This window comes from Coptis chinensis, chromosome 4 (assembly GCF_015680905.1).
Source record: "Coptis chinensis isolate HL-2020 chromosome 4, ASM1568090v1, whole genome shotgun sequence".
Lineage (NCBI taxonomy): Eukaryota > Viridiplantae > Streptophyta > Magnoliopsida > Ranunculales > Ranunculaceae > Coptis > Coptis chinensis.
Genome location: NC_141459.1, coordinates 101,494,047 through 101,506,467, shown reverse-complemented (window position 1 = coordinate 101,506,467; position 12,421 = coordinate 101,494,047). Strand labels below are relative to the sequence as shown.

The window sequence follows — 12,421 nt, the reverse complement described above, 5'->3', positions numbered from 1 at the left end:
AGGGACTCGGGCTTCTCGGACTTTGACTCCTACATCTGCTTTGTTCGATCTCTTGAGTTAGCTCTACTATATTCTCTTTTTTTTTTGCTGGTCTAATGTTAAATCAAATAGAGTACACTGAACACCAACCCAATCTCGACAAAAAACAAGTACACGTTTACCTTCCTTCCTCTGGCCCTTGGTGCCATCAGCTATGGCCGAGCCCGACCTTGAACCTCCCATTCCTAATAATATAGGCTGGTCAATCACTTCCGACCTCTTGATTGCCCTCTGAAATAAAAATGGGGACGAACTCCAGACCAGGCTCCAAAAAATAAACCAAACCTAGCCCAACCTACTTAAACAACCCACAAGCTTGGCCCGGTCTGAAGGAAGAAGAAAGTAGACTAGACCTTGTAGAGAAGCGGATAGGAAAGGTAGCCTATAGACTCAAGTGACCATTTCGGTTCAAACTCGGCCCGTATTCCATGTGAGTCGGTTGACTTGATTAGACCGGACCAACCCCGAGAGGAGCGTGACCGCGAGGGCACCACCGGATGTTGTAGATGAACCTACTAAATAAGGCGTTGAGTATATCATAGCTGACCGCACCATGGGCTATAATGTAAAAAAACCTCGAAATAACTTGAGCGTCAAGTAGAAGCGAACAAGGTCTACGGCACGATCACTATATCTTTTCTTTTTCTTTATTTCTCCTCTATGGAAAGAGGGGATGATACGTGGTATACGTCGAATTGGTCAGCGAGGCGTCGTAAGTCGACATAGCTCCATGCATATGTTCTTTGGAGCTAGAACCACGACGGAACAGAATTATATCAATAGAATGAATGAAATGAAATAATGGTGAGCCTAGGCTTACGAACATGGCTCAAGAGTGTCTATACAAAGACCTTCTCTTCTTCACTCAAAGAGGCAATGCACTCTTAGAATGGTACTTTCTTCATAAAGAATGCATCTTTGGTTAGAAGTTATCACGGAATTTTTCAAAGGAAATGCCGCTCGGCGTGTGTGAGATCTGGGGCGTTCTAATCGAAGGGTCATGCCTATCGGGTGACCAATGCACCAACCGACCCGATGTGGTGGTGGCGAATACTGTATCTTTGTAAGCTAAAGCGGTTCACCTTGTAAGACGGAGGAGATATATAAAGTGCCGTGCGTGATTCATAAGATTCTATAGTGGCACCGGTCTATTCTTTCACTTAGCCCGCCTCTCCCATGACTTTTCGGACCAACCAACTGGATCGCCCTCGCCGCAAGTCTCTCTGCATTTTGGGAGCGAGCATGCAAAATCGAGCAATGGATCTTAGAAGAATTCCACTTTGAGCGGCCGCGACTCTTTCTATTTCTGCGGCATTTGAGTTGTCTCCCCTCCTCTTTCAATCGACACACTTGACGCAGATAGCTCCGGTGGCCCCGACTTACGCCTCTATCAAGAGGCGGCAGCCCCCACCTCCCACCCACAACATGGAGGAGCAGCTCCTTAATCCGCACTACAACCAATCAAAAATTTCTCAAGATCGATATATGATGCTAAACCGAGACCTAGATAGAGAGGGCTGCTCCTTTTGGTTGGCTCTTGAGACAAAAGCACTCATAGGAATGGTGCGGTGCTAATTCCCATGTTCCTTCTAGTCTCGTTTGGTTTTGAGAGCCCTCCCGATCGAAGTCATCTTGGATTTTTTGATTCGTATGCGGGGAAAGTGCCTCACTTTTCTACATTAATTCTTAGAAAAATTCCTCGGTCTCTATAAAAGCGAGAATGAAAAGCCGGGTGAAAGCGTAAAACAAAAAGGAGAGGAAAGTGGAAAGGGGAAGAAGTCTAGTGCTAGTTCTTACTTAAACTTATTTTTCTAACTTCCATTTTTTAGTGGTTTCTCTCTTATTTGGATTGAAAAAGACAAAACTTCCCTTTCTTTCTCTTCTTTTTTTCCTTCGATGAATTTCAGCTATGACCAATGCCCGCCTAGCTGAATAGGCGTAACAAAGCTACTTGAAAAAAGGCAAGGTGCACTTTGCACCTTGGATTGAAATCGGCAATTTCGTTTTTGCGGAGATATTTTTTTAGAAAGATGAAAAATGAATATAATAATAAAAAAAAAATATAGAATCTAAATAAAGGCATATCTGCGGGAAGGGGTGCACTACTTCTTCATTCGGGGGGCTTGCCTCATTACTTCCCGGGCGAGAGGTGCACCTAACCCACCTACCCACTCATCAATCCGCGGTGTTGGTGACTTGCAGCGATAGACCCCTATTGTATTGGAATTAGAAGCCCTTTGACTGTTGTCAACTAATCTCTTCAATGTTCAATTCTACTCTATGTTAGAACATTTCTCTTAATGCTATTTCGATCTAAGTGGTCCTATTTTCGTGTCCTCTACTATTCTATGTTCTTCCGAAAGCGTGCCAATCCCACGTGTTTATGAGGTGAGTATCTTATATTATTTGGGATAAAGCTTTTCCTCTGCGGGGGCCTTGTGCGTGCGATAAACCCCTACGGGTGGTCGATCGTTGTCGTAAAGTAGTCCCTTGAAGCTTTCGGAAGAAGGGGTAGTCTTGTGCGTAAGCATAGCATTTCTGGTCGAACCGCCAACCCAACTAAGAAGAACCGAACTGATGGACACATCTTTTTTCATTTTGGGAGGATACTCTCAGTAGTGGGTACCTCGTAGGACCCTCGACCTCGTGGGACAAAAAAGCCACCCCCACACAGCAGGCGGGTTGGTTGCTCTGTCGTCGCCCGGGGAGCTCTTGGCGAGGAGACCTTAGGATAAGTTGCTAAAACAAGCGGGGGGAGGGGAGGATCGACCCGTTCATTATAATTCGAAAGAAATTTGTTGGCGGCAGGTGGAGACATTTCTTTGGCCCCTTCAAAAGGAAATGTGGGCATGGTAGAGCCCCCAATCCCCTATTTCTATCTATTGATGAGACAACTATCTATTGCGGATCCATCGAAAAGAAATCGAAATGTATCGATTGAGTCTACATCATGCGTAGAAGCCCAACTTAGGTTTCATGTAGTTCGTCGGGACCAGCCCGATTCTCTTATCCATCGGTCCAATGTAATTGGGCTCATCTCATGGAGGAAAAGCCAAAAGTTGTGTTGTTAAGCCACCTCGGCGCATTCCCCTTCTCTCCCCCGCAGCGCCCCACCGCGAAGAAAGAAAGAGCGCGAGCCCCCAGCCCGACTGTAGGTCCGCTAGCGTAAAGCAAGGAGTTGAGCTGGCTGGCGAACCGAAGTCACTTTCGGAACCATACTTCCTCTGACTAACGCGTGTCGATCCGGCGGGGAATGAGCGTGAGCTGCTATATTGATCCCCGGCCGCCGGGGACCAAGTGGTAAGGCCATGATCTGCGGGGGGCGGATCACTCATTCTTCCATTGGGGACAGGTGCCGCGAGCGACAACTCCAAACGTCACACATCCGCCGCCTACCTACAGTTTAGGTGGCACCAGCGAGATCCAGCTAAGGTCAGGAACCTCCTGAGGCTTAGCTCTTCGTCTAGCAGCAAGAAAGAAAAACAAGGAGATAAAAACGAATACCATTATTATCTAGCCTGCTCTTCTCTTATAGAACATATTCACCCTTCTTTTAAACACTAGCAACTCGTTCTTCTCCAGCATGAAAGTCGATATATTCGACCCGGTAGCGGTTGTTTGGTTTCACATGACCAGTTGATTACAACAAGAATCTAGCTTGGATTGCTTTCTGGCCATGAGTGTTTTCTTGGGTGAAGTTGCAACGCTCTCTTGGACAGGCCAATGACCAAGGCTTGCTCTGAGAATGCCCATTGTTAATAAACATTAACATTATCTTGCTCATCGTGAGTCCCAGGGTGAACCCATAAAGTGAGTGGATCGGTGACTAGCATGGTGCGAGGAGATATTCGGATGGAGAGGAAAACACGAGCTTCCTTAATTCCTCTTTCGAGCTTCCTTTTCTTTCTCTAGGTCTTTTTATTCTCTAAGGTAAGGCAGTGAAAGAAAGCCATCTGCTATACTTCCCGTAAGAAGTCTTACGGAATAAGTGACTAATACGAATTCCTTTGGTCCTTAGGACCGATCCGCCACTTGGTTCTAAAGACAATCATCCATTATATAATATATGGATTCACCACTGACGCATTGCTTGATTGGGAGTCATCATCCTAAGGGCCGAAGGCCCAAGAATGAGTGAAGGTTGCATTATTTGAGCCTTTTCAAACTATGATGCTTGAGACCATACTCAACCAGGTCACCCAAAATGACATTTTTCTTTGCGGCTTCATTGTGCGTGGGGACTTAGGTGAGGTCTGTTATCTTTCGATTAAATACCCCGACTTTTGATCTTGACTTGATGTTTTAAGGCATGGACACATCTGAGAATATCATGCTCTTTATGCCAATGCATGCATGCACACCTTCATCAATGCTTAAAATCTTGGTTTTATTGTTGTTGGTTTTAATTGGATGTCTTCACCTGCTGCTCTTGAGTTAGAGAGTACTATTATGGATTGGCTTAGAAAAATGCTAAAACTTCCCAAGTCTTTCTGTTTTTCTGGTCATGTATGGGTGGGTGTGTTGCAAGGGGGCTACTTGTGACGCCATTTTGTGCGCCACAAGATTATTTGCACACCTGCAGAACCTTAAACATGAGGGGACATAGCAGGGATTTATTATACTTGGTTATTATCTTGAATTCTTTTTGTTTGGGTAGAATTCGAGGCATAGGGAGTAATGATGATCGGGGTATACTGAACTACAACAACTTCTCTTCCACAGGTAAAATATTTCTTTTACAAGGGGTAACTTATGGCTTATTCAATGCTCATTTGTAATTAGGCGATTATCAAATGGTTGTTTCGCATGTATTGTTGGCGTAATTAGAGTTTAAGAATATATGCTTGTGCTGCTGAGTCTGCTTTCAAGGCAGGTACCTTTGGGTGACTTAATTTCGATTTTGTCATAGTTAGAGTTGGATTTGAGCTTCATTGACCTAGGCGATAAATTTAGTGCTTTTGTAATGCTATCTAATGACTGTTTCATTGCATTTCGATATCTGAGTTGTGAGTTATGTTTGAAGTGGATTGTTCCAACTGAACTTCCTACACTTATGCTTAATAAAATCACGAAGTTTTAAATAATGAATCACTATGTTGACTGATTTGAACAATGTTCTATTTGTCTTGAAACAAATGCTTTCGGAAGTCGGTGAGTAATAACCATACTAATAATTCATTACCATGTTTCCTACTTGTAAGCTTATTAGAATGTATACAACATTTTTTTATAGTAACTACCTACTTTTGATTCTGTACTGATTACCTAAATTCTTAGTTATTATATTTGTGGCTTCCTTTTTTTTGGGTAGGGTCAAGGCGGGGAGGAGTCATGGGGACGATTGCAAGTTGATGAATTGGATGGCTCCGCATGATTTAGTTGCTAAAGGACATTGGGAGACTAACGATCCTTTTAAACCGGTGCATGGTATACCTCTTGGAGATAATGCCTCTAAAGTTTGGGTAGATGAAGTTGTGAAGTCAAAATCACGTCTTTGGAGAGAAAATTCTGAATTGCAAACAATGGGAGATGCTAAAGGAACCGCAATTGCATGGCCCATACAGCACGTCATATTTACTGATGATCACCACGTGAAGTAGGTCGGGATTAGGATGTTTATTTTGTCTAATTTTGTGAAACTTGAATCGCGTTTTAAGTCATTTTTGTCCTTGTACAGTACACACTTGAATCGCGTTTTAAGTTATTTTTGTCCTTGTACAGTACACACTTGAATCGCGTTTTAAGTCATTTTTGTCCTTGTACAATACACAATGAAATTGTATATTTTGGGTATTACTTAATGAATGAAGTTATTATTGATTATCGTGTGTATGTATTTTATAGACATTGTTATACTGTGAATTTTGCAGGTTTAGTTGTTACAACAATTTAGTAGCCTGATTAATAGTCTTGTGTGAAAATGTAATTGTGTCTGAGGTTTTTTTAAAAAACGATTGATTGTGATTGATTGTGATTAGGAAAAGCTTGGATGCACTCAACTTAAAATGTTATAGAAACTGATAGCTAAAGAAAAACGCTATTAATAAATAGATAACGCTAAAGAAAAAGCTATAAATATAATAGCGTTTGTCATAATAAACTTATTATCGATTCGGAAATCGCTTAAAGAAAATAAATAAATGTAATAGCGTTTGTCATAATAAACGCTATTGATCTTTAATAGCGCTAAGATGAAACGCATAATAAATATAAAGCGTTTGTCATAATGATATTGACGCTAAGATAAAACGCTATATAAATATGATAGCGTTTGTGAAGAAAACACTATAAATTCAATATAAGCGTTTTTGAAAAACGCTATCAATAAAAGCATAGCACCGTCATTAATAGCGTTTTGAAAACGCGCTATGGACACCAACCATAGCGTTTTTGCATGCTATCTTAGGCCTTTTCTGCAGTAGTGGTGGTGCATAGTACGTGTCATTGTTAAAAAAAAAGTGTAAATTAGTGATCAAGCATTAAATGTCAAAAAGGTACCTTAATAGTGTGCATTATGATCAAGCAAAATCAAGAGTGCTCATCCATGTTAGTTGGTGTTCTTGGTACAACAGAAACCTAAAAAGAAAAAAATATATGAGCAACTCAAGATAGTAAACAATATTTGACTGCAAAAGTAGAGAATTGTGTAATACTCTCAAAATCATAATTGAACCGCGGCCTTACCCTTAAGCACTCACTGCAAGGATTGTAAATTGGCAAGTCGATTCCCAATTTAATTTGTTGCAATTTATCTAGTATAGACGACTGAAAGGATAGCAAAAAAAAAAATATAGGTAATCGGTTGGCAAACAACATGGGGCAACCTTGAGCAAGTCGATACCACAACCCTCCAAGTCAATCGACGCCAATGTTCTATTTTTTGTCAATCTCCAACACACAGTGAACAATAAAAACATAATACAAATTATATTAGATAGTTGCTCCTACTTGTTTTAATCTTTTAGGACTATAAAAGTGCTCCCCAAAGTTTTAAAACCCTTTTAGCCTCATCCGAAGGTTCCTTTGCATATAATCCATATAATTCTCACAAACTTTGTTGGATGATTGAAAATAGGCGCCTACTCACCATCATTGAATCGATGAATCGGGGAGATCTTTGAACTTCTGATTCTTGCCCTTTTTGGTTGAGGTTTATGCAAAGACCGACTCGCATTGGTGATTGATAGTGGTTCAATATTCCATGGAGAAACTTTGTGCGGGCACACCACACACCGCCGGTGGTTCCATCCCATTGAACCTATGCATAATAATGACCGGACAAATAATATAACATGAAAGACGAAGTACAGTTCCTAGTTATGAAGATATGCAATATTATATTGAATGTACTTGAAGCTTGAGAAATACCTTGAAAAAGAATATGATCTTCCATAGGCAGATATTTGGCAAACAACTGCAACCCTATTTGCATTAACCTTTGCTCGAGCCAATTCCCAGTCAAGAGTTTTCATCTCGTCCTAAACAAAATACTTTAAGATCATTTATTGATTCATGAAATTGTTGTACACTATGGATAGGTATCAGGCATATCTAAAGAAATTAAAGGTAAATGATATAAAATTATTACATTCATCTCCTACACTTTTCTCTAGTAATCACATACAACATTAGCGGCTGCTCCACCAGAAAGAACAGCTTCCTCAAGATCCTGTACTGCTTCCATTAGCTTTTTGACCTCTGCAACTTTTTGACGATGCATTTTGTCCAGGATTTTGTTTTCCTCCTGATATAGAATCAAAATATTAAAATCAAACATTTATAGCTCATGGTGAAGCATAAGATAATTCAACAAAATAGCCGTATTGCACCAAAAGGTAAGGTTGAAAACCAAACAAACCTGACATATTTCAATCTATTTCATCAGTTCTTGGTTCTTGTTTTTGCGGTTCATCAACCAATGCGCCTTTGCCAAAGCTATCCGAATAGTTCTTTCGGCCTCAAGCAAAGCAGTTTCTTTAGATTTAGTGAGGCGATCCAATGCTTTATTATCATCTTGTAACCCGGCTGCCTAATATACAAAACCAATTTTCATGATGCAAGTGCTATTGAATCCTCCAACTATAGCTAATTATAATAAGCTACTGTGTCACTGATGATGCACAATCAAATTTGTTTCAAAGAACTATCAAATAGGAACAAAGACCATTATATGCAAAAGAAAGTGTGTCTGTGGATGTGTTTAGGAATTTGACACATGAAATATTCAAATACCCCAACCAAGCCATAAATCAAACCAATGCAAATGAGTTAGGTATTATTAGTAAAATCCAGAGATATGAAACTAAAGCATATGCAACTGAGAGTGATGTACCAAACCAAGTTTCCTGATAAGCTGAATAGACACCATGCACGCTAATTAAGCTTATAACCACTGTAAGTGAAATGATCACTTTCCTAACATATTCTAATCCTGAAAAAAAAAAAAAAAAACAAAACAAAACGACAAATTTTTTTTGTTACCTTCATTTTCTTCTTCTGCAATCAAATTATTGTGTTGGATCATATACATGGCCACGCTCTCAATCAGATGAGTAGTGATTCCCTTGAATAACCTGCGTCGCAGTGATCACCAATCCCCTTGTGAAAATCAATGTCACCTTATCATAACCAATCCAAGTGAGAGAGGAAAACTAAGCAAGGCTTTAAATCGATTAATTAGTACGAAAGTTCATATAAGTATAGTTGCCTTTTCAGTGTACAATTTAATATCGTAGCTACATTAAATAAGTTATACCATTATGTAATCATTATCCCGGTCATATTCCATATTTACTGAGTTGCATTGCATAGTCACAATTTGTTAAAATCTTTCTCACTTTGTCATGCTTTTGTACAGTACCCATTTCTTTCAGCATAACTTTTTTTCTAACAATTTAATTATATAAACACTTGCTATTAAAACGTGGAAACCCTCAGTTACTTAACCTTTCCTACTTGAAATTAGACCGACTTGTAAGGCTTAAGACTTACATTCATAACAACTCATTTAGGTGAAATGTAAAATTCTAATAAATGACGCATATTTGTAAGATCTTATTAAAGCAAAGTAAAATTTATCAAACTTGCTACTTCACACAGAAGGCCTAGGCTGACCTGAGCATTAAGATATATGGTGTTTATCGGCAATGCATTTCCAACCCCTCTACCACACAAACCAAACATATAATGCACTCGCTTAAGATGCCTACAAAGGTTCCAACCCCCTGTAACCATACAAACCAAGCATATGAAGCACTCGCTTAAGATGACTACAATGGTTAACAGAATACAATACTAAAAGGGCGGGGGTCAATGCAAACAAAAATATTAAGAAGAATCTCTTGTCATCAAAGAAAGTGATGGCAAGAGAATAGAATATTACAATATTTGATGTTGTCGCAAAAGAATGCAAATAAAAAGGTAACACCGAATGCAAATGAAATAAGTATTCTTTTCTGTTAGCCTATTTTGCTTTCACATGTCCTGTGATAATGATGCTCTTTTTTTCTATCCCTTTAATTACTCATTATGCTTTCTCCTATGACGTTGAAGAGAAGAGTGTCTTAACTGCTCTTCAAGTATTGTTTACTATAACATCATCAGTTGCTAAGAACAGGGCTCAGTAATATTTTCACATTATAAAAACTGCAATGAAGTATCATAGCCAACATACTGCAATCAGTTATCTACTGATATATAACAGTTATAGAGGCAAGTTTTAAATAAAATGATCGTGGCCCAAAGGAACCTTATTAATGGAGGAATCCGGAATGGACCAAGGCATCAATCAGCACATGGGTCCTCAAGAGTTTAGCCTTTAGGAAAAGAACATAAATGTCGTTGTTCATTGGAGTAACAACCTTGTTTTATAATGCTCTTGGACAAACTTTGAAGTTCGAAAACTGCTCTTGCAAAAAAATTAACTATCCATAACATGATTTAGTATTGAAGCTTACGCATCAAACAATAATAACATAATTTATCATTGAAGCTTACGCATCAAACAATATATTGATGAAGATTTGCCTAAACATGAATATATTGATTAAGAGCAATGCAAGCGAGCTAGTCTTTGAGAGACAGAATTATATCTCACAATTTTCACTAAGCACGCAGCATGCTGGAAGCATATGCAGGAATTGTATGGGGAATATTGCACACTGCATCGCAATCCCCATCCCCATAGGGGAAAAGGGAAGAAACTCTAAAATAACGTACACCATTTTTGGTACATCACTCCATCCCAACAGCAAACCGATCCCACTTAACATCCCCATTGTAATTCCAGAAATTAAACCAAAAAAACCTCTAATTGTATTAAGTTTGAAATTGGAAATTGCATACCCAATCAATCATCAAATTGTGGGAACTTCAATTCATTTTGGCAGTGGCGCCAGTTCATCTTTGCATGATAAATTTTAGGTTTATTTACTAACTACAGGGATGAAAGATTAAAAAACATCAGTTATAGAAATACTGATTGTCAAAAAAATTAAGGAATACGTATTTGTGAAAGTGAAATAAAAGCCAACAAAATATTTGTTTTCTACAACAAAGAGAGGGGTTGGGTGGGGAATCAATTGACTCGTACTCTTCATTTTATTGAGGATGAGAATTCGTGGCTTTTGGCTTTTGGGTGTTTTATTTTTTTTTGGTTAATAGTAGTTGAAGGTGTTTTGGGTTTTTAGGATTCCTAATTGAAGTCGAAAGTTTTTTTTTTAGATTCAAATTTTGTGTTTGAATGATTCGTAGTTATCGAATTGGTTTAAAGATTGGGCGTGTAATTCTTTTGTTCTTATTATATATATCTCGAGAATATCTATCCCATCTCTAGTAAATTCAACATTTGATGTATTTTGTAGTAGAGACCGATTCACAAATAATCAAAATATTGGCCTGCCCATTAATTAACTTTGTGTCCTTACTCCTGAAAACCTATATGAGCATTTACGCCCACTATGCAATAATAGATGGTATTTACATCCGGACCCCATATTGGTCAAGGACCCAAAAACTAAAACACTTATTACAAATGTGCCATTGGTCCCAAAAGTTGTTTTGTGTTTTGACCCAAACCAAAGTGAATTTGACTTGTTGCAACCTTTTCAGCCCTTCTCTTCTATTCTCTTCTCTTCCACTATAAAAAACTATAAACCCTTAAACCCTTAAACCCTAACACTAAACACTAATGGAAGAGCCCAACCCCATTTTAGAACATGAAGATGACGAAGAAAATGTAATGCATCATGACCCCATTCAAGAAGAAAATATAGAACAAGTTCCAAGTGACCCCATTCAAGAAGAAAATGTAGAACAAGTTCAAAGTGAAGAAAATAGAGGAATGGATGATGATGCATTTAATAAGAATAAGGTAAATCTAAATTAAACATAATTATGAATGTAGTAATTATGCATGTAATAATTATGCATGTAGGAATTATTGATGTGTCAGTGATTATACATGTAATAATTATGCATGTAGTAATTATGCATGTAATAATTTTGCATGTAGGAATTATTGATGTGTACAGTGATTATACATGTAATAATTATGCATGTAGGAATTATTGATGTGTACAGTGATTATACATGTAGTAATTAAACGACGCGGCTAGGTCGTTTGTATTTCACACCAAACGGTCTCGTCACACCGTCTGAACTGTGTCCAAAACGATGTAGCCATGTCGTTTGGGATTTGAATTTGGAAAAAACGATTTGTCCGTTTTTGCGACTTGAAGCGTGTGTGGCCACACGTTTGAAGTTAATTAAGCGACATGGCCACACCGTTTGGACTAGGTCCCAAACGGTGTGGCCATATGTTGAGATTTGAACTTGGAAAAAGACTTGTGCGTTTTTGCTACTTGAGCGGTGTGGCCACACCGTTTTGGACTTAGTCTCAAACGACATGGCCACACCGTTCAAGACTAAGTCCAAACGGTGTGGCCATGTCGTTTGAGACTAAGTCCAAACGTGTGCCACACCGTTCAAGTAGCAAAAACAGACAAGTCTTTTTTCAAGTTCAAATCTCAAACGATATGGCCACACCGTTTGGGACCCTAGTCCAAACGGTAATCGTTAATGTCGCTTGTGGCATTTGGTACTTAAGCCAAACATCAATTAACAACTGTTCTTTATTTAGGATCCTTCGGTGCTTTTCGAGAACTCTGGAAACTTCGAATGGCGTGAATGATGTTCAACCGCTTTCAATGGATACAATGAAATATTTACTACGGAAGAGGTACATAGTAGGCATTGTTTTCACTGTTTTTATTTTCTAAATGAAATTATATTAGTTTATTGATTGTTGTTTTCTTTCATATATTTAGGTATTTCATACAGCGAGTGAGCGTAATTGGTTGGGCAACTGCCGGGGAAAACAATG

At 38.8% G+C, this 12,421-nt stretch overlaps 1 protein-coding gene and 1 long non-coding RNA gene across 3 annotated transcripts in view; one reads left to right on the top strand and one right to left on the bottom strand.

Annotated features, from left to right (window-relative positions):
• The first annotated feature begins 1,891 nt into the window (after window positions 1–1,891).
• The window catches only part of LOC147506327 (uncharacterized), a 30,427-nt gene continuing 19,897 nt past the window's right edge, over window positions 1,892–12,421 (top strand). The window contains exon 1 of the long non-coding RNA XR_015220798.1: window positions 1,892–2,005. This is a non-coding gene — a long non-coding RNA (uncharacterized LOC147506327). The remainder of the gene's footprint in view (window positions 2,006–12,421) is intronic.
• LOC147506330 (microtubule-associated protein 70-1-like) lies at window positions 7,164–7,941 on the bottom strand. 2 transcript variants are annotated; one of them, XR_015220795.1, is made up of 4 exons: window positions 7,898–7,941; window positions 7,628–7,783; window positions 7,408–7,517; window positions 7,164–7,297 (listed from the first exon to the last, which is right to left on the bottom strand). XR_015220795.1 is itself a non-coding variant. In XM_086604239.1 (4 exons), the coding sequence occupies exons 2-4, from the start codon at window positions 7,757–7,759 to the stop codon at window positions 7,231–7,233; spliced, it is 273 nt and encodes a 90-aa protein (XP_086460365.1). In that variant the 5' UTR covers window positions 7,760–7,783; window positions 7,898–7,941; the 3' UTR covers window positions 7,164–7,230. The 2 variants fall into 2 exon arrangements, 1 of the variants encoding a protein (XP_086460365.1); XM_086604239.1 differs by having other exon boundaries at window positions 7,664–7,783.

Bases quoted from the DNA above. Each gene is read 5' to 3' on its own strand.
- LOC147506330 (XM_086604239.1), bottom strand. From the start codon at position 7,759: ATGCATCGTCAAAAAGTTGCAGAGGTCAAAAAGCTAATGGAAGCAGTA. The intron at 7,518-7,663 runs GTATGTGATTAC...TATTTTGTTTAG, and splicing joins GTGGAGCAGCCGCTAATGTT to GACGAGATGAAAACTCTTGA. The intron at 7,298-7,407 runs GTATTTCTCAAG...TATTATGCATAG, and splicing joins AGATCATATTCTTTTTCAAG to GTTCAATGGGATGGAACCAC.